The sequence below is a fragment of the Platichthys flesus genome, chromosome 3 (assembly GCF_949316205.1).
Source record: "Platichthys flesus chromosome 3, fPlaFle2.1, whole genome shotgun sequence".
Taxonomy (NCBI): domain Eukaryota; kingdom Metazoa; phylum Chordata; class Actinopteri; order Pleuronectiformes; family Pleuronectidae; genus Platichthys; species Platichthys flesus.
Window position 1 is genome coordinate 17,819,616 of NC_084947.1, and position 26,014 is coordinate 17,845,629.

Here is a 26,014-nt window from a genome sequence, read left to right on the forward strand (position 1 = left end):
ATAAAACAGTGAAAGGACATAGCAGGAATACTTTAATTCGGGGGTAGATCCAGGGATGGGGACAGGGGTGCACTGCCCCCAGCTGAAATCTGAAGCCCCTGAAGTGCCCCTGTCCTGTCAGTAGACTTATTTTTTGAGGAAACTGACATTATTAACAATTAACATGATCTAAGTATACAATATTCTTCACAAAGAACAATTTTCTAAACAAATTCAATGATGTGTGGCTTTCCTCAAAGCTATACATTTACTGAGTCAGGAATTGTTCACGGATGTATATCATATAATTGTCCCCGGTGTGTAAATTATGTCCCATGATGTCCCATGATTTAGACAGATCCTAGATCAACCACTGGTTTCATAAAAAAAAACAAAAAAAATCTCAACTAAATAAGGACAGAAGTCCCACACATGACTGTTTAGCTGCTGCGTGTGAAAGGCTTGGATATAGGAGAAATGTTTGAGCCTGATATTCAATTGGAAATTGAAGCTTATTTTTCTGAAGGGTAACCGTTTTAACCACCCTCAAAAATACGAGATGGGTCATCTGTCAAAGGATCCGTGCCTCCATCCGCTTGCGTATGTTTTGACAGAGCGCCATTCATCCCATCTTGACGTTTTATTTGCCTACACAGCCTTCCAGCAGACTTTATTCACATCCTCATGCATACCAACTACTGACAGATGCAGGCTCAAATGGGGCATTAAAAAGAATAAAAGCCTTCAGCTTAATCAGTCTTGTGTGATAATGTATGAGCTCGACTAAGAGCTGTCGGGAGACGGGAAAGGTTTTGGGTGTGATGTCTATTATTCCCCTCTGAACTCATGCAGGGCTAATTCTTCTGTGTGTGTGATTGCTGCGGTGCCACGCTGATGATGCACAATAAGGAGAAAATCATCTCTGAAGTGAGGATTTCGGCAAGCTTTCCATGTCTTATTTTGCAGTGTGGTATCCGAGGATGCTATCGTCCCTCTAATACACAGGCAGAAATAGAAGAGAGAGGAGATGCAAGACGTAAGAGGTTGCCTTCAAATAACTGTGCTTCCCCTCAGTTTCAGTCATCTGTGTGCCAAAGCCTCTTTGCATACAGATAAGGCCAGGGCCACAAGGCTGCTGCTGAGACAGCGAGCACCAGGCTTACATCCAAGCTTTGCTCACCACTAAGGTGTCTCCAAACTATGGTGGTCCTTGATAGTGAATGTAAGGAGAAAGATAATATGCAAAGTAGGATTACTGTGATTATTAATAATACTCTGTCAATATAATTATCTGCTGTGGCAACGGCTGAGGGGAATTGATACCAGTGTTATGCAAAGGCAGAGAAGTATTTCTCTGACTTTATGAAATAGTGAATTTGAAATATAATGACTCACCTGTACCCATTGCCTAAGCCTCTGTAGGCCTTCTCCTGGTCCTGCATGCGGTTGAGGCTGTGGGCCACTGACAGATATTGGTCATAATACTTGATGGCTTCCTCAAAGTCTCCCAGAGCCTCATAACAGTCTCCCAGGTTCCCATAGGCCCTGCCCCTGTCCATGACCGCCTCGTTGCCACTCAGCTGCTGTAAAGTGGCCAGTTGCTGCTCCAGGTAGCCAATGGCCTCCTCCATCACCCCTACATTCATTTTTGTGATGCCCATGTTCCCGTACACCTGAGCCTCCACCACAGGATCTTTCAGCTTCCGCCCGAGCTCCAATTGCTCCTCGTAGCTCTTGAAGGCCATGGCGTATTTCCCCAGGGCCATGTAGACAGCTGCCAGGTGACCGTGGGCTTTGCACTCTCCCGACACGTCGCCCAGCTCTTGATACACCTCCAGCTCCTGGGTGTGGTAGCCAAGAGCTTTATCATATTTCTGCACAAGTCTGTAGGTGGCCCCCAGGGCGGCATAGGCACAGGCCTCCATTCTACGCTCCTTAACCTGAAACAAGAAAGAATTCCACAAAACCCGCATGAGGGGCATGGGTGAATGACACCAAAATTACATTTCACATGACATATCCTATTTATATGATGAATTGTTCTGGAATACACACATACACACATACCTGGTGAGCTAAGGCCAGTTGCTGCTCATAAAACTGAATGGCTCCGGCCACATCCTTCTTACAGACAAATATGTCTCCCAGGTTTCCCAGAGCTCTGAAGCGGGCCTGTGCATTGTTCAGAGACTGGGCCAGTGACAGGAGGTATTTCTGACACTCCTCTGCCTTAGTAAAGTCTCCTAGGGCCTTGAATGCCAAACCAAGGTTACAGTAAGCCTTCGCCTGACTCAGTTTGTCATGAAGGTCCTTGGCAAGAGCTAGGTCCTGCTCATAGTATTTGACAGCATCCTGATAGTTGCCCAGGCAGTAGTGGGCATAACCCAGATTGTGACAAACTTTTCCTTCACTCTCCATGTCCTGGAGGTCAGGGGACAGCCGGAGGTACTGCTCGTAATAGGGCACAGCCTGGGGGAACTCTCCTCGAGAGCAGTGGAAGTTGCCGAGGTTGCCCAAAGCGCGTGCCTCGCTCTGGACGTCTCTGAGCTCACGAGCTATGTTGAGGTGGTTCTGGTAATGCTGCAGAGCACGGTCGTGGGCTCCCAGGGCTTGGTATGCCACAGCCAGATTGCCATGGGTGGATGCCTGCGAGGCCCGGTCGTTGACCTCCATGGAGATCTGCAGCTCCTGGCGGTGGTAGCGAACAGCCTGGTCGAAGGCTCCCAGGGCGTTGTAGGCGTTACCCATGTTTCCATATGCCCGGCCCTGAGCGGCGTAGTCGTTCAGCTCCTGAACAATGGCCAGGTGTGTTTTGTGGAGTTTCAGTGCAGTCTCATAGTCTCCCTTCATCTGGTGGATAATGCCTGTGGAAGACACAGCGAGAAGATGGAGTTAAGGACCCGTTGCGGGAAAAAATGTAATTGAGTAAAATTCAAGTGCCTCGTCAGCTCTTCATGTAAAAAACAAGTCATTTGGTTGTTAAAATATGCTCTTTGCGCCATCTGGTCTCTGCTTACACAACACACTCTCCCACAAAATGATGGTAATTAAAATGTAGAGCCATTAAAGACAGTTATTACAACACCAATATTTAGTCTTTTAGTCTAGTAACGTCTTTTTGAGAGACAAAATCAGCAACATTTCCACAGGGTTGGAAATAATTAAGAGAGGAGAAGGAAAGAGAGACAAAGGCGGTGAAAGTAAAGGCGACTGTGAAGTCCTGATGGAAAGCAAAGCAAAAAACTTCAGAAAAATGAGATATGTGTGGAGAAACAATAAATAATGGCGAAGCCAGTGCATTGTGTGTATTATCTCAGATAAAATACCATCCCATGAAAAATAATAGCTTTACCCTACAGCCAGGCAACCATCTGGTGCGCTCACGTTCACACACAAATACAAATACACACGCAGTTGTGTCTCTATGGCTTCAGAGGACATTACCTTTTCTTAAAATAATTTCCTAGAGACATATTACCATAACTAACATTTATCCTTAACTTAACCTAAACATAACCTTAAACCACCCTAAAACATTCCTTCTCCGTAAAATGTAATGATTTACGTTATGTGGATTTGCTTTCTATCTCCATAAGGACGACATCTCTCTACAATGTGAATGTGTAAACAGATTTTAACAGAAACACCCACACACTCATACACACTGACAAACCCACAGCGGAGACTAAAGGGCCAAGACAGCATATCAAAAGTATCTCATCTCATTCCTGCCAAGATTTACTTTTAATCTCTGAGTCTCTCCCTCTGCTTTGCCACCCAGCTTTTAACAGTCCATGAAGACAAAAAACAGCTTTAGAGCAACTAACTCACTTCTCCATTCACCATACGGCCTTGCTGTCACTGCTTTGCTGCATCAGCATGGAGACTAATAAGCTACAGTAGAAGGTACTGGGGTGCAGCCACTGATGGGACACCAGGGATGGAAACAGTTCTGGAGCCAGAGTGGGTGGGAACCAGGGACGGCGAGGGGCTCTGTGGCTTGTGGTGTGTATGTGATGGTGCCGCCGGGATTAGTTACCGCCATGTGTGTTTTCCCATTTATTTCATCCGAAACCTGCCACATTATGGGCCTGAACACAAGCTACATAAACAGTGGGACTGAAACTAAACAGACAGCTCAAACGACTGCAGATGTAATAATGTGATGTGGATATGCGTTCAAACGACGGCTCGATCAAAAGCAGCACTTTATTTCAGAGAGAATGGAAAAAAGATTTGGTGAAACTACAGTCAGAGCCACTTTACTGCATAATAGTTTGACACATTACCAGGTATGCAGTCTCCGAGCCCATCGGCTATCGTCTGATGGTGAATTAGCCACTGGGGGCAACGGCAAATATTTTGGGGTTTCTGGTGTCGATGGTGGATAAGACTCCGATCTTACGTTATTTCTACACTTCGTACACCACTCTCGTTAATCAAACCAGTCGAATAACATAATGGCTAATCTCTAAACAGCTATGTGGATATGAAATCAAAAAGGTGATGTGTGTTCCACCTCTTTTGCTCTTGACTGTTTATCAGCCGGCAACCAAAGCCTTCTCAGAAGTGATTGGTCAAACTAGAAACGGAAACCAAAAGGCTTCCAGCTCCAAAATCTTCACCCTGCTACATATTCTGCATATTCACATCTAGAAATTGCCAGATATAGATAACATATATATATACAGGACATTGCATATATTTTTCTAGGTTAATGGATATGTTTGAAATGTGCATCACCAATATTTAGCTTGACGTCAAGTCAAAATGAAAAGATTAGTTTCGAAAATGAACCTGCCTGAAATGGTTGTCTAAACAATTCACACAGACAAATACAAATCCACGTTCTCCGCAGATTGGATTTTGCAGTAAAAAGATATCAAAGATCTTCTGCCTGCCATTGTTCAGCCCGCAGCAGAGACCTTTAAACCTGGTTTGCCCTTTGTTTTCCTGCTTGTGTTCTCAGGGTAAAGTGATACAACCTGAACTGACCTCGTAATCATCATGTCACTGCCCTGAGGCATCGAGACACATGCAAGACACACCACAGACAGAACACAGACAGAAGCAGTGTTGTCAGATAATACAGGAAGAATTCAGTTCACAATGAAGACTTTCAAAATGAATGGAATCCATGAGGGTCTTTGGACCGTGCACAGTGCCATAAAGTGAAAGTGTTATTTTGTGAGGCCAAAATAAAGGAATGAGGCGAAGGTGATGGCGCTTCTGGGTTCTGAGTTTCCACCTTGGACAAACCCCTCAGCGATGACTTTCCTCAGAGTGGAAGCATGTTAGGATTCACAGCAGCCTAGTTGGAGGAGCAATGACAGCTCTCACCACAAAGTCACTCCCAAGGTTATGCTTTCCCCAACGGAGGCTGATCTTACTCCAGATATAATGCCTACTGATGTATTACTAGGAAACATGTTCCATGCTGCAGGCTAAAAATGGATGAGGGGGCCAGGCAGGGGACGAAGGGGCGGAGGAGACAGCTCGGACAGAGGCTGGGGACGCACAGGGTTTAAGGATGGGTTAAGAAGCTGTGGCAAAAATTGTCATAAGCCCTGGGCTATGCCTGGAGGCACACTTGAAGCAAGGAGATATTTTCTGTGCCCCCCCATATGGTAAGAGGATTATTGAACCCTCTGGGTATAAAATCCAGCAAGAAAGTAAATAAAACCATACCAAACATGCTGGTAAACAACGCTGGAACACAGACATTGGGAGTCAGAAAGGAGGATTCTAGCTGGACAGAACATTTTGTCCAAATCAAAATCTAAATGACCTCAATCAGGGATCAGGGTAATTTGAACGACACAGTGATTCTGTGGTGCATGCTAAATTCACTTGACTGTAACATATTGAATAATATTGGCTCATCTATTTTCCTTTTGCTTGGAACAAAGACAGTGAGAAACCAGGATGAAGCACAAACACGTCACATAATTCAGATGCTCTCTTACAGAGGCCCTATCCATCCAGAGCCCTCTCCATCCCCCCATAACCAACGACATTAAAAGCATGGCAATGTGTTGTCACTTTTCATTACACAGCCGGCTATACATAGAGGGATATGCTGCAGTGACGACTTTGAGGGATGGTGTTGTGTTCTGAGTAAATCACTGTGTCATTCTTCCAGAAGCTAAAGGGAGGTCCGGAGCGCTGCTGCCGTCACTTAGCTAAGAGGATTTTTACCAGCGATTCGGCTGCTGCTGCCACTGGGCCTGGGTGATACTAGAAATAGAGTGAAGTTGACCAGTCTGAGCCTGGAATGATGACTTTGGTGTGTTCCCCCTTTTTATTTCAGAGTGAAGTCAACGTAATCATTAGTATTCATGTTTTAGGAATAAAAAGAAACAGAGCAGGACACTGGAATTGAGGCGATTATGGACATTTAGATCCTAATTCGAGTTTTGACTGATGAAGATTGGTATTGTCAATCTCAGAAGGATATTCCAAAAAGGTTTACCAAAATTAATAGCATGGGTGGTTTAGTACGTCTGGGCACATTTTATATTTGTGTTCATTACTGTCCATTTGTTGTTGTTTGGTTAGTTTGTTTATGAGTGAGATTACACAAAAACTTCTGAACGGATTTTCCAGGAAAGCTTGGTGGAAGAATGTGGTATGGGTCAGGCAACAACCCATCAAACTATCTTATAATTATTATTAAAACCCACATCAATGGGCAGATCCAGTATTTTTGTGGTATGGCAAAGCATTTTCTAAATATGTTTTTTTACGTTTTCCCAGAAAATAATTAATTGTTCGTTTTTCTTTAAACTAACTCACATTTAGGGAACTGTTATCTATGAGCATGAACAATTCAGTGCAGCTTGTTTTTGGGACCATTTGTTCTTGGCAGTTTCCTCGTTGAGGGAAATGATGGGTCTCTGTAACAGTGTAAGGTCCCAACCTCATTCTGTGCCTTGAGATGATGCATGCTGTGATTTGGTGCCATACAGATAAAACTGAATTGAACTGAATGCGCTCTAAAGAGTGTCATTCTAGTTTCTAGATACTTTTGTGACTGGTGCAAGTGTTGACAAAACTGCTTGCACCAACTACTGCTTGAAAAAACGGATTGAGGGTTATTACTTATAGATGCAATGTGTCTGACTGCAAAATCAGTTCCGTCACATTACATTACAGTGGTTTTTAAGTTGAAAGACTCCTTAATCATATGCAAAGTGATTTAACTGAGCTGTAAGCTTGCACGATGTAAAGCAGTGTCTGGTTAGCTCTGCTGGGGGGAGCAGTGAGCAGACGACACCAGATCCTCCTCTGGTCTGCAGGAAGGGGCAGAGTCAGCAGTCTGGGCTTGAGGTACCAAATCCCCACATGCAGACACAGACATTTGCAGTCTGAGGGACAGCGTGAAAAAAGGCGGATGGAAGATTGAAAACAGCACATAGTGTGGAAAGATGGACACGCGCTGAATGGTTGTTCCTCCAACTGGAACACACGGACACGGCTGCACTTGTCGTCCTGCAGCAGCAGTCGAGCTGCTCTCCTCTTCGCCCCCGCTGACCCTCAGCTGCCCTTCAGCTCACCAAACCAACTGTCGCTGCACTGTCCACACGCATGACATCTGATTCCTCCTACCACTTAAAACCAACAATGTTCCGTCTCTATGTCTCAACTCAACTTCTCCTTTTTTTGTGCACTGCACCGTTTAGGGACTGATCCCATTTCATGCTGAATTTGCAGATGTGCTGAAAAAGGGGCACAGTTGCTTTATGCAGAAAAATGCTACACAGCTCTAATAGCTCTGTAGTGTGCAGAATAATGAATACATACAGTGAGCTGCTGATCTTTAGTGTAAGCACAAGCACCAGGAGAGTTTGTTTCACAGGGCCTCTAGTCCAGTTTCTGGCATGCTCCCCTGTCGGGAGATTGAAGGGGGCCGAGCTGGGGGAGGCAGCGAGCGTCTGCTCAGGTTTTCAGACGCTCGCTATCAAACAGAAACTTCAGGCCAGGCTGCAAAGATCAGCTTGCTAGTAAAAAATCTCTCCAGGAGGGTAAAACAAGCTTGATGTCTTAATAATTTCACCACAACTTCTTTTCCAACCACTGTTCCCTCTCTCCTTTCTCATTACCAAAAGTATTTACTCATCAACGCACAGTTGAAGATGTCACCTTTCCTCAGACAAATACAGTTTTTCCTGTACTTGTTTGGCTCTTTCTCCGAACAGCATTCTTTCATTCATCCTGTCTGGGCCATTAGGCTTGATTAATTCCTCCATAAATTCAGCGCACTGCTCCATTTCCTGGTCAGACTAATAACATATCTAAAGTCACAGCAGTTTCCAAAAGGCTTAGGTACAAAAGTGAATTATGCACTATGCATCGTGGCCCCAGGCAAGTGGCCTTGACTTTGGTTTGCTCCTGCTGTGGGCAGTCTGACAACAGTACTGGAAAAAGAGCAGAATATCATGGACATTAGTTTAGTTATTGTGGTTTGACCATGTCACTGATAATGAATATATATGTCATAGTTGCTATTATTTGATTATTCTGCATGTTTGTATCCCACTTAATCAGTTCCTCTCATAATCAGATGTTTGTGAGTTCTCCGAGTGACACGAGTGACAAAAAGTGCGGCCGAATAAAAACCCAAATCATATGCTTCCTCTGCTGCCGTCAGACATGTAATAAAAGCTGGTGATCAGATGTCTGGACAAAGCAGTGAGAGCGAGATTTTTTTCTCGCTCTCACATGACCTACAATTGGAAAAGGCTGCATTTGCAAGACTGGGGTTGATAATAATAAGGCCTGAAACTAATTGTGTACAGATGTTTTTTTTAGCAAGCAGCGAGGAGGTTCCAATACAAAGCGTCACACGTCGTCTGATTCTGTGTTGTCTCTTCTTCCTGTTGTTTTCATCTCTCTGTTGCTTTAGTTCTGTGAGCAGCAGGAACCATCTCTCGGGACATGGGATGAGAAAGAAGTGGGAAGAGAATGCTTAATTAGGACTTTTAGCTGCGGCCTCTTACAACTGACAATTGGAGTGACTTGACTGTGACACATGTGGTGTGCATCGAGACAAAGAACAAGCCCAGGAGAGACCTGGCTTTAAACCGAAATGCTCCCAAACAAACTTATTTAAAGTCTCTTTGATGTAAAATGAAAGGGAAAATAATACAATTTAGATTCTCTTTCATGAATACCAGAACTACATGGAAACCCACCGCTTCAGTCCTCTCTCAGATATTAGATACTGCTGACTAGGGGGTAAGTTAGCCAATTAATGAATAATAAATGCGGCTGGAATGCAACATTTTCATATCCTTTATAGGTCAGAGAAGACTCTGCCAGGGCTGCTGGTACCGCTGGGCATCGTGGTTAGATATTATGGTGATCTCCATACAGCTGTACCTCACAGCAGTGTCAGCTGCTGCTCCACCCACATTACACGCAACATTAACAACGCGCTGAGAGGGCATAATAAAAGTTTGTTCCTTCCTTTTTTCTGCAACTTCTTCTTCCCCTCACCCGAACACTGCTTGTTTCGCTTTTATCGCTGCTCATTAATCTTCACTCCATCATCCTTCCCCTCTTTGTGCTCGGCGTAAAGGCGGCATTATTATTTTGAAGTGTGAATCAACATCCTGTTAGTTTTCGCCCGTATCTTCTGGTGCTAAGCAGGCTCGCGGGTTGTTGATGACGGAATAACAACGCACTTCTCACTGCCACAAACAACAACAACAACAACACCACAGACGACAACAATGGGGCAATTACAGCCTGATGCTCCTCAACCTCCTCTTCATTCTCTGTTATCTTCATTATTCAGCTACTCTTGAATCAGCTATTAAAGGTAATTAAGCGATTCATCAAGTCAGTTTCAATTACTGGGAGCTTGACAGCTGCAGATTACAATCAGGACGAGTGAGGGGAGAGATGGAGAAAGTGAGAGAGGGCGGCGTCAAAAAGTGAAGACAGAAGAGAGAAAGAAATCAGACATGTTTTCAGACATGCACTGAACTCCTGATAATTCCCTGACGTTCTCCAGTGGGGCTGGATAAAATGTCTCAGGATAAAAAAGCAGTGAAATACACGTAGAAGAGCTGTTGGTGAAGGATCCGCAGCAGAATTAACACACAATGTCCACTTCTACCTGCTGCACCACCCCATCATCTGAACGCTCCAGACTCTTGTGTTGTTGTGAACACACCTGAGCGGAGAATCTCCAGCTGCGTTGTTCATGTGTGAAAGGCAAACTCCAGAGAAAGTCTGGACCCCATTGTGTGGACATACTCAAGTCTGAAAAACGGCTTTGAAGGACCAGAACTGAGACAGACGGCCAGCTTCCCCTGCGTGTCAAGGGTTACTGTGAACAATGTCCAGGCTTCGTCTCATTTAGCTTCTGCTCCGTCACCAGCTGGACGTCTTTGACACGGCCTCGGCTACACTATCATTACTCTGCCACTGCAAACCTGTAATGCTGTAGCTGATAATGAATAAGAGTGCTCCGGGCTTCATAACCAACATACCACAGATCAATATAAATTTGCCTGACATTTAGTGTACACTTCAAATAAAGCTCCCGTGTACTGTAGCGTCGTAAAATGTTCTAATTTATGACGGCCGGCTACTGCCACACTTCGGAAATCAGGTGTGTGCTGGAGCTAAGAGCGACGCAGGATGTGCAACCATTAGGCCGGTCAAAGGACCACTTCAATTTACGTGTGGTTGATTAACCCCGCTCTCTGCCCGCACACTTTTATGAATTGGGTTAAAGAATAATTCATCTGGAAGAAACTATTATGCCTCTTACTTGTCCATTAGAGTCAGTTTTATTACTATCTTGATGGGCATCATAAGTCATCCTGCGTAGGTTGTAACGGCTGGACTAAATACAGGAGAATTGCCCACACCGTATATCTCACAAAGGGTCTTGAATATCCAGGGACAGTTTTATCCCTTGGCGTCCTTATCCCTAGGTTTCCTTTTGACATTATATCAGCAGAATCCACAAGGTTACTTGGATCCTAATTTGATTTTAGCAGGATTTTCCTATAAAACACTGGTTTGCACATTGGCTTTCCCCTCATCCCGCTTTTATCTATCTTCCCGCCGTTCTTCATCTCAAGATGTGATTCATTTCGAAGCAGTGTGAAAGTGAGAGCAGAGCAGATTAATGTGGAGACATCTCCCATGAAAAACATTTTTATGGGGTTTATTTACAATGTGTGTTATGTGCTTGCATTCCATCACCATACATAACTTCCTGTAATCATGACCATTGGCTCTGACATGCAGTCTTTTCTTCCCTGGGTGCAATGTAGAGGCCCTACACTCAGCTTCCTTATGCTTACATAATCTACAGGGTACGGTTCAGGGTTGCACGTGATGCAACCACTAACAAGTTTATATAATATACTGCTGATGCAATAATGTTCGAATGGCCTGTGTTTAAAATGAACAAAACACTGTTAAGGCCTTTGCACACGAAGTTTTTTTTCTTTTTTTTTCTTATTTTTTAGCCTGTATCCAGTCAATGCTAGATTTCACATCATTGCCACTAAAAACATGTTTTTCGTAGAAATTATCTGATATTGACACATCTAACAATTCATAATTTATGTTGTGGACAACGTTTCTTTTCAAGCAGTGTAGTAGCTGAAGAACAACTTCCTCCTCTATCTATATAAAGTTTAATTATGGACTTATTAAATATATTTGTCTTTAGCTGTTACTCACAGTTATTTACTCTCTTTAAAAGGACAAGATGTAGCTGACTTTATGTACGAAGCAAGAAACAGGCAACACAACTCCAAACTATCTAAACAATTGTGAACAGAGCTGGGACTGTTCGCAAAAGAACATGACCCTCCTCAAAAGAAATACTCAAGAAACCAAAGAAATACCTCCTGAAGCTGCTGTTGTCCCATTAAAGCTCCTGAACCAAGCGAAGTGAAATTCATCACTTGATCTCTCAAGATCCAGAGATGTGATTTGTTTTGGTGGAATTCGTTCACCGAATCACGAAGCACTTAATTTCCTTGAGATTATTAGCTATTTATGCCATTATTTTCATCGTCATTGATGAGCAAAGGCCTCGATGACAACAAACATCCTTGAGAAGAACAATACGTAAACATCTCATTTAAATGGAGACAAACTCCAAACTGCATCCAGCAGAATTGTGAAAATAACAGAAGGAAGTAGAATGTATTCTGCTGTTGATGTACCATAATCAACCTAACAACTGCTACTGATATATGGGAAATTCTGTTTCATCATCTTATCTCACTTCCCTTGGTCAATTTTTTATTTATAGTGTAGCTTAAATAACTCTTAAAATCCCTTTGAAGCAAACATTCAATTTTAGATTGCACTCTTCGAATTTAGAAGATTGGGTACCATCTACATACCGGATGCCTTCTTATCTTGACACAGATTTATCATATGTGCTACCGGACATTAACCTTCACACTGTCCGCGGCTACAGGGGTCAAAGGGGAATCTCAAAGGAAGACATACATCCACCACCAAACTGTACATGCTAAGAGTGGAATTCGATCTGAGGCGGTGGGATGACACCCACATCCCACCCCCTCACCCCTGCAGAGAACACATGACCAAAGTCCACCATGTGTCCCTGTGAGATACAGTCCAGTGATTGATGCTCACACTTAACTGGTGACAGTATTGACTGATAGCGTTCAACTGGCATATTAAGAACATGTTCAGACCAGCAGTAAAAACAAATAGACAGGGACTGTGCATGTGTACACTCCTGGTAGATCACTATGTATCATGGAGGACATACTTCTACAGTTTACCTCGTTATTTTTGAGACGGACTATAAAATGGCTGATGCTGTAATGAATCCAGAGTTGTAAAATCCAGTCTCATGACATCGAGAACCACTGTGCAGTGTGTGACTGTCTGAAAAACTTATGGATGTACCACTCAAAATGTTATTATTTGATTTAAACCAACTTGCCACTGAAGCTACACACAGATTTATTGCTTAGTTTATTTAATTTTATAACTAGATTAGAAAGTCCTATTTGATATAACTTCCTCAAACTGAGTTAATGATATTTATATATCATTATTCAGCATACTCTAACTTAAAATGTTACCACAGACGGAACATTATCTGCAAATGAAGACAGACGTTGATGTCAGTGGTACTAGGGCCATGTTTAGGTAAGGTAACATCCGTCCTGAGAGATCTGATTACAAGTGGACAGTGTTAAGTTGGTCTGTTCACACCTGGTATTAACATGTGACTGAGGGTGTCTCCTGTGATCATCTGTCATCGGCTCTCACTTCCCCGCTCTATATGTAAATAACAACAGCCCTTATAGGACCAATTTATGTTGATTTTACTCTGATTTTACAGATGTGTCAGAGGACAATATGTGTGTGTGTGTTTGTGTTAAAGCAAGCAAGAGAAAGAGAGCGAGCCGAGTGAGGAGGGGCCGAATTAATTAATCTATTACACTCGTGCATCTATGTGAAGAAGGATTTTACATATATGATAAAAGTATCAGTCATCACATGTTGGCAAGTGTTGATTTTGTGGAAGTGGCAACAAATAAATCAAAGTACGGTCACCAAGAAATGTAAAAAAATACGTTTACACTCAGGCGAGATGTTTACACTAGGTCTGAACAGGGTCCAAGTTACATTTTTGATGTGATGTTCTTTAGTACATTGACCACATACCTAGATTGGAGGAGGCCCTTCCCTCTGCGGCCCTGTCCTTCAGACCCTCAGCTATAGACAGCTGCTGTTCATGGTACTGCTTGGCTCTCTCCAAGTCCTGCATACAGCGGGCTGCGTGGCCCAGTCCCGCGTAGGCTCTCATCTCAATGGACTTTTCCTCCAGCTCCTGGGCGAGCTCCAGCACATGCGTGTGGTAGGACATGGCCTTGTCAAAGTTCCGGTGGTAGTGGTAGGCACTGCCCAGGTTACTGTAGGCACGAGCTTCCTCGCGTTTGTTTTCCAGGGCCTTGGCGATGCCCAGGTGCTGTTCATGACACTGGACAGCGTTTTCAAAGTCTCCCATGGCGATGTAGACGGCCCCCATGTTTCCCAGCTCGCGCGCCTCAGACAGCTGATCCTTGGACTGCTTGGCCAGCAGGACGCACTGCTTGTGGCTGGCCAGGGCGTTTGGATAGTCTCCTATGGCTGTATATACATGGCCCAAGCTGCTCAGTGCCATCGAAGCAGCCTATAAATAGAGAGACAGAGAAAGGCGCAGTAGTCAGCAAATAAGAAAACAGCAAGGTAGAAAACTGCAAGGTAAAAAATAAGTAAATCTCAAACAGCCCCATTAATTATACCCACATTGCATCAACAGTGAGTACTTTTGTTGCCTTTGGATCACACATTCTCCACCTACAGTTAAACATCCCTTTAGTCAGAAGTACTGTACATCAAATGATAAAAAAAAAGAGAGAGAAAATCTAAATTCCCAAACCTCTTAGGAGGCTTATAGCTCCGAGACCAAACCACAAACTAAACCTGATTTGATTCTGTCTTTGCTGAGCGAGGAGGGGGGTAAAGCCTGATGCAGATCAACACAGCAGCAGACGCGTTTCAAAGCCATCACTTTGCCCACTGCAATCACGCTTCATGGCGTGCCACCACCGACGGAACAAAGACAATGCTAATCAGGAGGGGGAGAAGAGGGGTTTTAGTTTCACACCAAAGATGCAGCGGAGGGGGCTGACTAACTGGCTGCCCACAAGACCCCCTAAAGCCAAAAATATTCAGTGTCTTCTCATCTGCTCTACCTTCCATTTACTCAAGCAGTGTCTACTTGCATAAATAAAACTAAGTACAGGGATGGCTACAAATGCCAAAGGAGATGGGGAGTTTTTTACAAAATGCAGGCGAGAGCTCCTATGTGACATATTCGCTGCAGCTATATTAGCTGTTTATACAGGGGATAAACAGCTGGGGATTGCGGTCGGCCGGCTTTGCGTGAACAGATGTTTGATTAATCACGGGCCAGCTAATAAAGCATCTCCTTCCTAAGGTCCTGCGAAGCATCCTCCAGCCAGGAAGGGGGGTTGGACGGAGGCCAGGAGAGAGGACAGACACCCTGACAGTGAAGGCCACAGTGCCGCCTATCGTGTCCATCTTGGCACAGTAGACAACATCCACACAACTATGTTTTACTTTGAAAACGTATCAACTCTTCTACTGATACGTCTGGAGTCCACACAACTCCGGACTTTGAGAGCTGCTAAAACAGAGAAGTCTGGAAAACCGCTGGACCACTTTCAGTTTGAACGTGAGCGGTCACTTGATATGCGTGTTTTTATTGACAAGGACCAAACTGATACAGAGCCAAATGCGTCATGTGGTCAGGTAGCCTGAGCAGCACAGATGACCTGGCTCATCTTGGGGCCAAAGGGGAAAGTCAGCTGCAGCCAGGGTTGAAATACACATTGTAGTTTCCAGTGGTTTTCATCGCCATGAGTCACTGACAACAAAACCGGCCACTGATAAATGCATTCAGTTTTAGAAGAGTTGAAATTTACATAGATATTATTCCACAAATACATCAAGAAGAAATTTGAGGGAATGTGCCTACAGGGAAGAAGATATTTTTGAGCTCGCGCCGACATAATAATATTGAGCCCTGTGAATAAATGAAAAGCAAAGCATGTGGTTGGGGAAAAAAGGAATCAATACAACAGAACGCTCCCATACACACCTTTCTTTGAATCGTTCATACATCACTCTCCTAAATGCACATTTGCACCCCACCTACCCATCTTTCCTTCATTTCACATAGCTACCAATGCCTGGAACCAATTACCTGCTGACATAAGGACTTCAAGCAATTTGCTCAAGTTTAAAGACTCGACAAGGCATTATATGGGCCCAGGGAGGCAATTACCCTCCGTCACAACTGTTGCTGTTTCATGTTCCCAGATAGCCTATCTAGGGCTGCTCAATTACATGTGCCTTTTGAAGCTTTGCTCCATCGCGCCGACTCAAACTTCCACTTTTCGGAGCAGACAACAGAGAGGATTCCTCATCCCTGTCTGTCGTCAAACGCAGTGCAGCGGGAGAGAGAAAGCCAGAGGAGGGAGAGCGCAATCTTTCGCCGGCTGAGATGAGTTGCTCTTGTGATCAGTGTCCCTCCGAAGTGAGACTGCAACGCTGCATTTTCTCCTCAGATGGGAGCCCAGATAGGCAGATAATGAGGAGCCAGCCTCGCCAGCTCACAGAGGATGCTCTGTGTTTGGCTCGGGGACAGTCACTGGGACCGTATCTCTCTCTCACTTCTGAGTACTGCAGCCCCTTTCCCACCAGGCGCTGCTCATTTTTTTGACTCCCCAGCAGAATGGCGGAGTAACAATCTGTCTGGGTGAGAAATAATTGCATACATAATTTCTGCCAAATTCACTTCATTCTAATTTTATTCCATTTCTTCTTTGCACTTATCTTTCCTCCCTCCCTGTTTTTACACCCCCCACACCCCCCCACACTTCTCTCAATCCATCTGCAGAGTCGGATCTGATTGTGTTTACAGAGGCCAGCCCCTCTCCAGATGTGTGCTGATTTGATTAATCGCAACGCCGTCCTTTATAAACTGTTGATAAACCGCTGGCTCTTATCAGCAAACACACTTTGCACCGAGGGTCTCCTAATGAAAGGTAAACCAGTCCTGCCCAGGAGAGAGGGGAGACGGAGAAGGGAGTCGGCAGGGGAGGGCTGAGATGACACGTTAATCAGAAATGCTCGGCTCCAACAACATTATTCCATTTCTTACCTCTGACAAGGACACTGGTTTAGGGTTTCTTGCTGATTCTCCTCTATCACCCTCCTCCACTAAGTATGTTTATGTTCTGCAGCACATTAGAGAAATGGCTGCTTTCATAGCACATGCTAGAGGTAATGTATTGTACTTAGCGTAATTAGCCCCTGATGTCATACAGCAGTGATGGCTGGGCTCGGTGGTTTCATGACTCTGAGCCCCTGGTGTGGGTTTTATTTCTCGCCCTAAAACAGTGACATGCTGCCCACCACTTCACTGCTGCGTGGAGCTGTGTGGTTTGGCCTCGCCTTGCAGCTGTGTGAATACTCCTTAGAAAATCCTCCTCATTTCACTTTGGACCCATGAGCTGTGTGATGTACTCCAAACATCCAAGACCATCGTCTCAAAGGGCCGGCACTTATGGGACAAACCTGGTTGTCAAGGATATGTAAATAGTTGAATTATGGCCTACCAGGCCTTGTAGGTAAGACCACCACTATAAATTAACAGGGGTGTTTGGAACCTTCGTCTGTGTGGGCAGTACATAGAATTTATTTAATGATAAGATAAGATCCAAAATAAATAAATAATAATATCATTCTTTAATACAACATGTACTTGACTTTTTACATTTAGTTCATGTTGCATCCACTATCACATAGGAGTTGGGATTAATGACCTTTACTACAGCCAGCCAATAGGTGGCGATCAAGATGCTTTGGCTTCATTTTTGGTTCCATATGATATGTTGTCCATCTGTATATTAAGTGTATGGGACAGAAGCAGGAAAATGTTTTAAACACTTCAAGTTTGTTCTTCATTGCTGTTAGTAAGAATATCTTCATAATACACATTGATCGACAAGTTCATTGATCATTGCAGGAAAAACTGCAAAATAAGATACATAACAAATATTTTTCTGAAAACTATTGGGGTTGAGAGAGAAGAACAACAGTACTAGATGAGAGAGAGAGAGAGAGAGAGAGAGAGACAGAGAGAGAGAGAGAGAGAGAGAGCGCTTGGAGTGTGTGAAGTGTTAAGGAGCCCACAGTTTGCCCTCTGTCCAAACTGCATGCCCTGCAGGGCAGACACTACTTCAGTAAAGTGCTGTTAATGGGATTATTCGGGAGCGGAGAGGTGTCACTCTGTCCTGACAAGAGGAGGAACACAGTGGATTCTATTAGCGGAGAAGTGGGAACAACCCAGTCGTCTACTGTACCATCACAGTTTAGCTTTTAGCCAGAAAATAAAAACAGTGCCTGTACCAGTGCAGACACATGCAATAATTGAATTGACCAGAATTAAGAAATATATGAAGTTACATATATATGTAGCATCTTTATTAACACAATTAGGTCAAATATTCAAAGGTGACATTAAAATGTACAAAAAAAGATGTATGTTTTCACCTCTGTCTGTTGGTTTGTTTGTTTGTCAGCAAGATTCTTCAACAGATTTCACTGATACTTCGTGGAAGCATGAGGTATGTGTCAAAGAAAAACTCATTAAAGGTGCAGAACCGGATCAGTGAACACAAGATACTTCTTAAGAAATAATTAATGAATTTTGAATTAAAATCAAATCTGTCATATTTTGGGAACAGTGGGAGTTTTGGTGCAGCTTGATTGAATTGAAGTGGACTTTTAGTGGAATGTATCATAATTCAGAACCTTGAAGGTGCTAATGTTTGTCCATAAATTACTAAACCAGTTAAACAAACACTTGATTGGTTATCCATTTACTCATCAACTTAAAACCAGCTTAATGTAAGAGTGCATTTGTGTTCAAAACGTACACGGAGGGTTTGTTGAGTGTTCACTGCTCTGAAATGCCTGACATCAGAGACACAAGATCACGATATGAAACCAATCACTTCAAAAAGATGACTCATGTGGCCTAAAAAAAAAAATCCAGCCCTCTGTACAAAGAAACTACATACACACACACACACACACACACACAATCACACACAGGGCCAAACAGCTGTCTAATTAAAAGGCGGTGCGGAGGGAAGGTGAGGAGGACCGTGCTCCAGTGTTTCCAGTAACGAGCTGGGCTCAGGCAGCAACAGGAGCTGGCTGGCAGGGAACAGAGCTGCACACTGGAGGGGGGGGGGGGGGGGGAGAGAGATTGGGGGATGGCAGATAAAAGGCTATGCGAGAGATTGTGTTTGAAGGATGAGAGAAGAGAACGCTGGAGACATCCCCAGGGCGAGAACGTCTTTAGATGTGAATTCACCTGCAGAGATGAGTTTTGACAAAAAAGGAAACATCTCAACTGTAATAAACTCAGAGAAGGAAGCGAACAGTCAGAGACGGCCTCAAAGAAGCATGAGTGATGCCTTCAAACGGTGCATGTGCAAAACAACACGTATGCGTAAATGAAAGCGAAAGGGGGGGGGAATAGTACCGGAGAGGCACACTGGTAATGTCGGTGTAGAGGCAGGGGGCGGGGAGCTATACGATAAAATATTCAGCTGGTTTTATGGGTGTATACGTCATTCTCTTTTCTCCCGCTGTGTTTGCACACACACATGAATCCTATGGGAGCCACCATTAGATCGGCCAAATGACTGCCTCCCTGCCATATCAAAACCTTCTGTTTTTTGAGCAGGCAAATGCTGTGCTCTGCCAAGCGAGGGCAGGTACAGCTGTGCCTGATTGCTCACACATATTACACACACACACACACACACACACACACACACACACACACACACACACACACACACACACACACACACACACACACACACACACACACACACACACACACACACACACACACACACACACACACACACACACACACACACACACACACACACACACACACACAAAGAGAAGGACTCAGTGGTCCATGGTGGCTGATAAGGCACAGGCCTAGCCAAATTCAACTTTTCTTCTTCTGCAGCCAAATTAGCCCCCCCCCCACCCTCTCTCTATATTTTCCAAGTTTTAAAATAATATTAATGAAACTCATAACTCAGAAATCAAAGCAAATCAATGCAAAACAGACTGTGTCCTCAAACTCATTGAGCGGAAAAGGCTGTTTTCTATTTGTTTCAGAAGTAAACAACTTTGGATTCGTCAAGTCACCGTGGCTGGTGACCAAGATCTCGAATGAATCATCAGATCTAATCTGATCCATCATCAGTGACGTGATACCACTGGAGCCACTTGTTTCTCTCTGACCCATGTGACCTCCAGCTTGTAGATAAATGACGCCACAGGGCCCGGAGCTTGATAATTCCTTTAGCCTTCACAGGGCACGCTCACAAAGGATTGATTGTCACTTAAGGTCGAGTTATGGGTAAGGGCACTCGTGACAGCCCCTTCGCTGTCTGTCAGACTGTCTGTTGCTCAGACGGTCACACATCCACACATCCACACATACTGTATAAACAGAGTCCAGCACGTAGACACGCAAAACACCCGTAAAGCATCACATTAAGTGAAGTAAGGATACAGATAACGAGTGAAAAAGCCTTTACTGTCGGTGAGCGGTGCACTGGTACCCAGCAAATGGTGGATTATTTGTGGTTACTCCAGAGACCCGGTGTATATCCACTCACACATCCTTCCTCAGAGACGCAAAGTAATCCACAAATACACCAAAATGTATCCCAGAGCTTTGTGAATTCTGTGTGTGAGTGTGTGTGCTTGCACATTAACACAAGGACATGTACACTCCACAATAAGCCTGTGTGCTTGTTTGAGGCGACACTGCAGCGAGATGGTGGCAAACAGGCTGCAGAGAGGAAGGAGCACAAGAGGCTCAGAGCTAAATTGGATCTGACAGACTCTATTGGCGTTGGTGGAAAATTTGACTGTTCCCTTCAAGTGGTCTGGGGTTTTGATATTTCAAGCTCCCTCGCTCTGTCAATACGCTCGACAAAACCAGGTTTGCAGAAGTGGCCATATGGTGAGTGAGGAGACGAGAGGGAGGGCGGGGGGAGGGGGGGGGGGCGGTCTGAGACGTGGCTCGGCCCCATCTCTCGAGCCCCCACAGCCTCTGCCTCGGTCCCGGCGCTCGTCCCCTGCGACAGGATGTCAGCATTGTTCAAATGGAAAAACAGCCCTCCTGCCTTCTGATATAAACACACGAGTCGAAAGTCTGGTTGAGGAGGAAATTGAAGAAGTGGCACACGGGGGACGCAGGGCACTGTGGATGAATCTTAATGTACTCTAAATCAGAGCGAAGCCTTGAAGGGCTGCACAGGGCTGCTGTTTATTTCTGTACTAAAGTCAAATCTCCATGGGCAGAGCTGTGTGATGCCTGCTGGTGCCGCGAATCAATTCTTGAGAGACCTTGTGGTGACAGAGGGGGAAATCACAGTGGTGTCTGAAAGTCATTCCAGGAGGGGGGTCGGGGTAAACATCAAGGTTTGCCACTTTGCAAGGCATCGCAGCACGGCCACAGCAGAGGGAGGGACGCTGTCCACACCCACAGACAGCACTTATACATTAATAGGGGTTAGTGGCAGTTAAAGGGACCCTGTTGAATGTGGTCAGAAATTACTGTACTAATCCTGATCGTAATACCTGTTGGCAGAAAAAACTCCTTTGAGCCAAGCCAAAGAAATCCACAGTTAATGCAGGTAGGATAGGCAACACGCTAACTGCTTTTAAATGATCCAAGCACAAGGCCTAAAGCACAATTGATTCGGGGGGGGGGGGGGGGGGGGGTCCAAATCAATTTGTATCAGTTTAAGGGTGAAAAGAAATTGTCACTGCATCAGGTGCATATTTCAAAATGGTTGTGTATGTTTTCTTAATTAATTACGGGTGTGTTCTAGGAGGTTAATGCAATGAAACAATCACGACCCTTTCATACATTAGCTCCAAAAGATTTCAATGGACAATGGAGGAGATTCTCCAGTCAGTCACATTCACGGAAAAAGCCTCCAGAGCATTCATGCTTGGCATAGCATGGATTTTCCACACAAGCACACCATCTGTATGTGTGCAGCTGCATTGTGCCCCGGCCTGTGTCACTATCATCATAATGCACATATAAAATAACAGAGATTCTGCACCACTGACTTCAGACCACGTGTTTGTTGCCTTGAAGCACAAACGCGTTCCACAGCCTTGAGATAGTGAAACACAAACAGTGAGCCTGACCACACCTCACTTTAACATCAACCCATTTATGACCATTCAGACGGTATATCTGCTATTCAAATAGCTGAACGAGAAAATGACAACCGCGTCAGTCTGAAACCAGAAAAGAAACTTTTGTTGTGATGCTTTCCACAGCTATGTGTCTGGTGTAGGATGCTCCATCTGACACAACATCACTTTAAAACACTATCCATCAAAAGATAATGAGCGGTTGTTATGGCTTCCTGTTGGGTCTGAGGACACTGTGCCAAACATAGCATAGCTAGCAGGCCCCCACTTACATCTGAGAGCTTTCAGCAGGAAGTCGGGCAGCCGGTCCAAGGACGCAGGACTTGAGGGTTATTCAAGGGCATTTTGGAGGCCCAGGGAAGGGAGGCACCGTCCCTGTCAGCCCACACAGCTGGATAAATGAGGTCTGACATATGACTGCATAGTCCAGCCCTTTTCAATGGGTTAGAGGAGAGGAGAGGAGAGGAGAGGAGAGGAGAGGAGAGGAGAGGAGAGGAGAGGAGAGGAGAGGAGACAGGCTAAGGTCTGAGAACCCAGATCAATATAATCTGACCGGGGCTGTTGCCTGGAGCAGCCTGACACAATGAGAGAAATGAAGAGTGACAACCAAACGGCCAGCCTCTCAGCACCTCGCAGTTGTGTTTGGAGGGGACACAAAGCTTTTTGTGTTGCTCTGGTCTGATCCATCCCTAACTGCAAGTGACTCACATATAATGTGTGTTATCTGTTGTGCCTGTGCACTTTATATGTTTCACTGTGGGAGAGTGGGAAACGTCGTATCGATTCCTTGTATGTTCTGAACATGTTAAGAAATTGACAATAAAGCTACTTTAACTTTAACTTTAATAGGGTAGAACCACATACTCAGATTCCTGTGACATAGAAGGATGTTTTCTGTCAATTGCTTTGTTTTTAGGTGAATTGTTTTGCTGTGATACAAAAAGATGAGATTGACCAATTTTTAAGTGAGTGAATGTAAAGTAGTGCAAGTTGAAAAGAGTCTAGAGAGAAGGTCTGAATCTTGAGCTGATATCAGACATGCACTGAAGGAAAATGTGCATACAAATTCACAGCGAGTGATGACACATCTAACACTACAAACCCAAAACTGGAAGAAAACAAATGTCTCAGGATGAAAAAGAGGAGTCATCTAGAAGATAGTGACGAAGACCTCAACTTGGAAAGACAAAGAGATTTGAGAGCTTTTGGCGACTAGGATCAAAGCCGAAACTCTCAGCCACTGCAGCTGAAATTATCCAAAATGTCCAGCCTCCTTCGTGGTTTACACAGGCACCACACTTTGCCTGAATGTCCTGGAGATTTCCCTGCTGTTGTGAAGGTGTCCGACCATGCTGCGTTCTTCATGTGAAATGGAAACCGCAGACAGCTTTTCCTGAGTTCTCAGTTCTGTTCCTGTCTAAGAAATATTGAAATATCTAGACCTTCGGACAGTGAGTGAGTGTTTGGGTCTCCAGTAGTGACAGTGCAGCAGATCTTTAGACTGACCTGTTCCCATCATGTACCCACGCCTGCAGCAGTGAAACACATGCAGGTGAGGTTGCTTTCCTATTTCCTGGTTAACATTATAAGCTGGTGACTGCCACAGGCCACAAAGCTCAAGTCTCTCTGTAAACTATGAACGAGAAACAGTTGTTCTCCTGTGGGTGCCCTGAATAAATAAACAGGTTGACTGTTTTGACACACTTTGGTACTCTGCATGAGAGGAGGAAACTATATCTGAACAGCATCCAGTTCCAATCAAGATGCTATAGATTTACAAATCAGGGATTTTTATATCAACAGTGCATCAAGTGGTTATGTGTGAAAGGTGCTTCTTGCAGTGAAAATACACTGAGTTGTCAACTAACTCCGCAGGTCTAAACAGACTTTAAGGCTTTTTCATGTGATTGGTTTTTTTTTTTCCCCCTGACGCACAAATTCAGAGTCACCAAAAGCGGAGATGTTCCAATTAAATTTTCCCCTTCCCGAACAGATTCAGACACCTCGACTTTGTGTATCGACTGATCCATACATAGATTTGTGTACGATGACTGCCTGGTGCAGCATCTTTGGAGACATTTGGTATCGGAACATCGCATCAAAATCTCACTGCTGCCACCCCAGGATTGTGTGAATTCTGTCCTTTGTAAAGAAGCACAACTCAAAATAAACACTAACATTCCTCTGTGTCAGATCGATACATCTGTTTTCGAACGGCATTTCAGAAAATGTGTTTCTTCTTTTCAAGTAAGGAAACCAGGTGGGATAGCCTTTGTGAGGGAGCAACATACGTTTACAAATATATGTTCTGCATGCATAAGAAATTCAAAGGTGGCTCTGAAAATTCAAGGCACACTCTCTATAATGTAAAAAAAGTTTTGAAAAAGTCAACATATATTAAAAAAGCAACCTCCGTGAAGTCCGCCTCCCATCTCTCACCTGTGAGTTAAATAGCTTGCTCAATCATGCTGTACACTGACTCAGGTCCTCATACTCTGAAGTGGATGGTGAATAAATCCACAATGACATGCAGCTGAGGGAGTGAAAGGACCTTGTTATACCTCCATCCCAGCACACAAACCACTTAAATCCCTTCCTCCCTCTGTGCCTTTATTCCCTAAATGTAATTACAAGCCTGCTGAGGGTGTCTACGGTGGCCCGGGCAGCCTGCAGAACACAGCTTCATAGCACCGACGCTCGGTTGGATCCGAAGAAGGGGCCGTCCCTCCAAAGCACCCCTGTACCTCACTGCTCCACAGACTGTGGCTCTTCCAAGCTACGCCAGACTAACCTCATGCTTTCAGCACCGCTGGCTCTTTCACTTTAGCCCCGGGCGATCAGACCTGGCAAGCCTGATAAAGACTTAAAAGAGGATCTTCCTACTGGGCTGTATTATCAAATACATAAACACATTATGCACATAGGCACACACACACACGCACAGAAACACACGTGTGCGCACACTGCCTCCCACTGCGAAGGAGATTTAAGGCCATGAGGATGGTAAGCTCCCTCAGTGCGGCATGATGGAAACCAAATCCTAGGAACATTCCTTTCCATGTCCCATGCAGGACTCATCTGCCTCCTGGGGCGAATGTGCCCCTTTTCGGAATGTGTGTGTGCGTCTGTGTGAGCAAAGACAGGAGGATCAAAAACATAATTTTCTAATTAGCTTCCTTAAATCCGAAATATCCCAAGACAGTACAGCCAAGCTGCGGTGATGCCTTTCAAATGCAGGTAATATGGACTACTGACAGCCAGCCAGATGGAAATATAGAGATTACGGCAGATGAGAGATCAAGGGCGTGCCAGGCTGCAGCGTCGGTGGCGTATGGTTGAGACGGGTCGGAGCGATCGGGAAATAATCATGGCTTTTAAGGCGTGTTTTCCAGAAGATGCAGGGGCCACCTGCCAGTGAGGCCTCCAGCTGTGAGCACACGCCACAGGACTCTGATTGACAGGGAGGGTAAATAGTTGCTAGCAGGAGCCCTGATTGTATCTTTCGCCTCTGGCAGGATAGAAGCCAGAGTGGAGAGGTGATTGGCTTTTGTTACAGCCCTTCAGCCACAAATTAAGTTGGCAACTCGAGCGAGCCACCCGAGATACACGTTTGCTGCTCGGCGCTCCTACAACCCCGCGCCGTGCCCACAAAACACACACATCTGTCTCTGCTCCTTTAACAAAAGCCTTCTGAGGAAATGGGAGTAACACATCCTAATGGACAATGATGCATGGAGGGAGAAGGGGTGTTCGGGGAATGGGGAGGCAGAGCCAGGCAGGGAGATAAAGAGAGCAGCGAGGGGGAAATGTTTACCAAACACTCTGCAGGGACTGTGTTGGAATTTGAAGGCCTGATTTTTTTTTCTGGGTTGCCTGCTATGTTGAGGTCACGCGATGTAAGAAGGAGGCTTTGTCAGTGTGGGAGGAACGCTTGGCTCGGCTGAACTCCCACACTGAGGACAAGCTGGAGCTCAAAGACGGTGCTCCAGGTGGGGGGAACTTTGCATGTTGAGCAAGAGCAAAATACCTCTTCGACACATCAATTAGGGGGAATATGCAGGTTTCTTAATCACTCGCTAAAAAAGACGATTCCCTCCTTTCCCCAGTAGAGGAATTTGCCTTTCTGTTTCTTCACCAGTGTGTCACGTTCCGTGCACGC

General features: G+C 44.7%; 1 protein-coding gene across 2 annotated transcripts in view; it reads right to left on the reverse strand.

Moving 5' to 3' along the window:
• Nucleotides 1-26,014, reverse strand: part of LOC133949987 (tetratricopeptide repeat protein 28-like) — a 119,807-nt gene that overhangs the window by 22,248 nt on the left and 71,545 nt on the right. For both annotated transcript variants that reach the window (XM_062384127.1, XM_062384119.1), the window contains exons 5-7: nt 13,669-14,176; nt 2,047-2,843; nt 1,375-1,919 (exon numbers count right to left, since the gene is read on the reverse strand). In XM_062384127.1, coding sequence (XP_062240111.1) covers nt 1,375-1,919; nt 2,047-2,843; nt 13,669-14,176 — 1,850 coding nt within the window. The remainder of the gene's footprint in view (nt 1-1,374; nt 1,920-2,046; nt 2,844-13,668; nt 14,177-26,014) is intronic.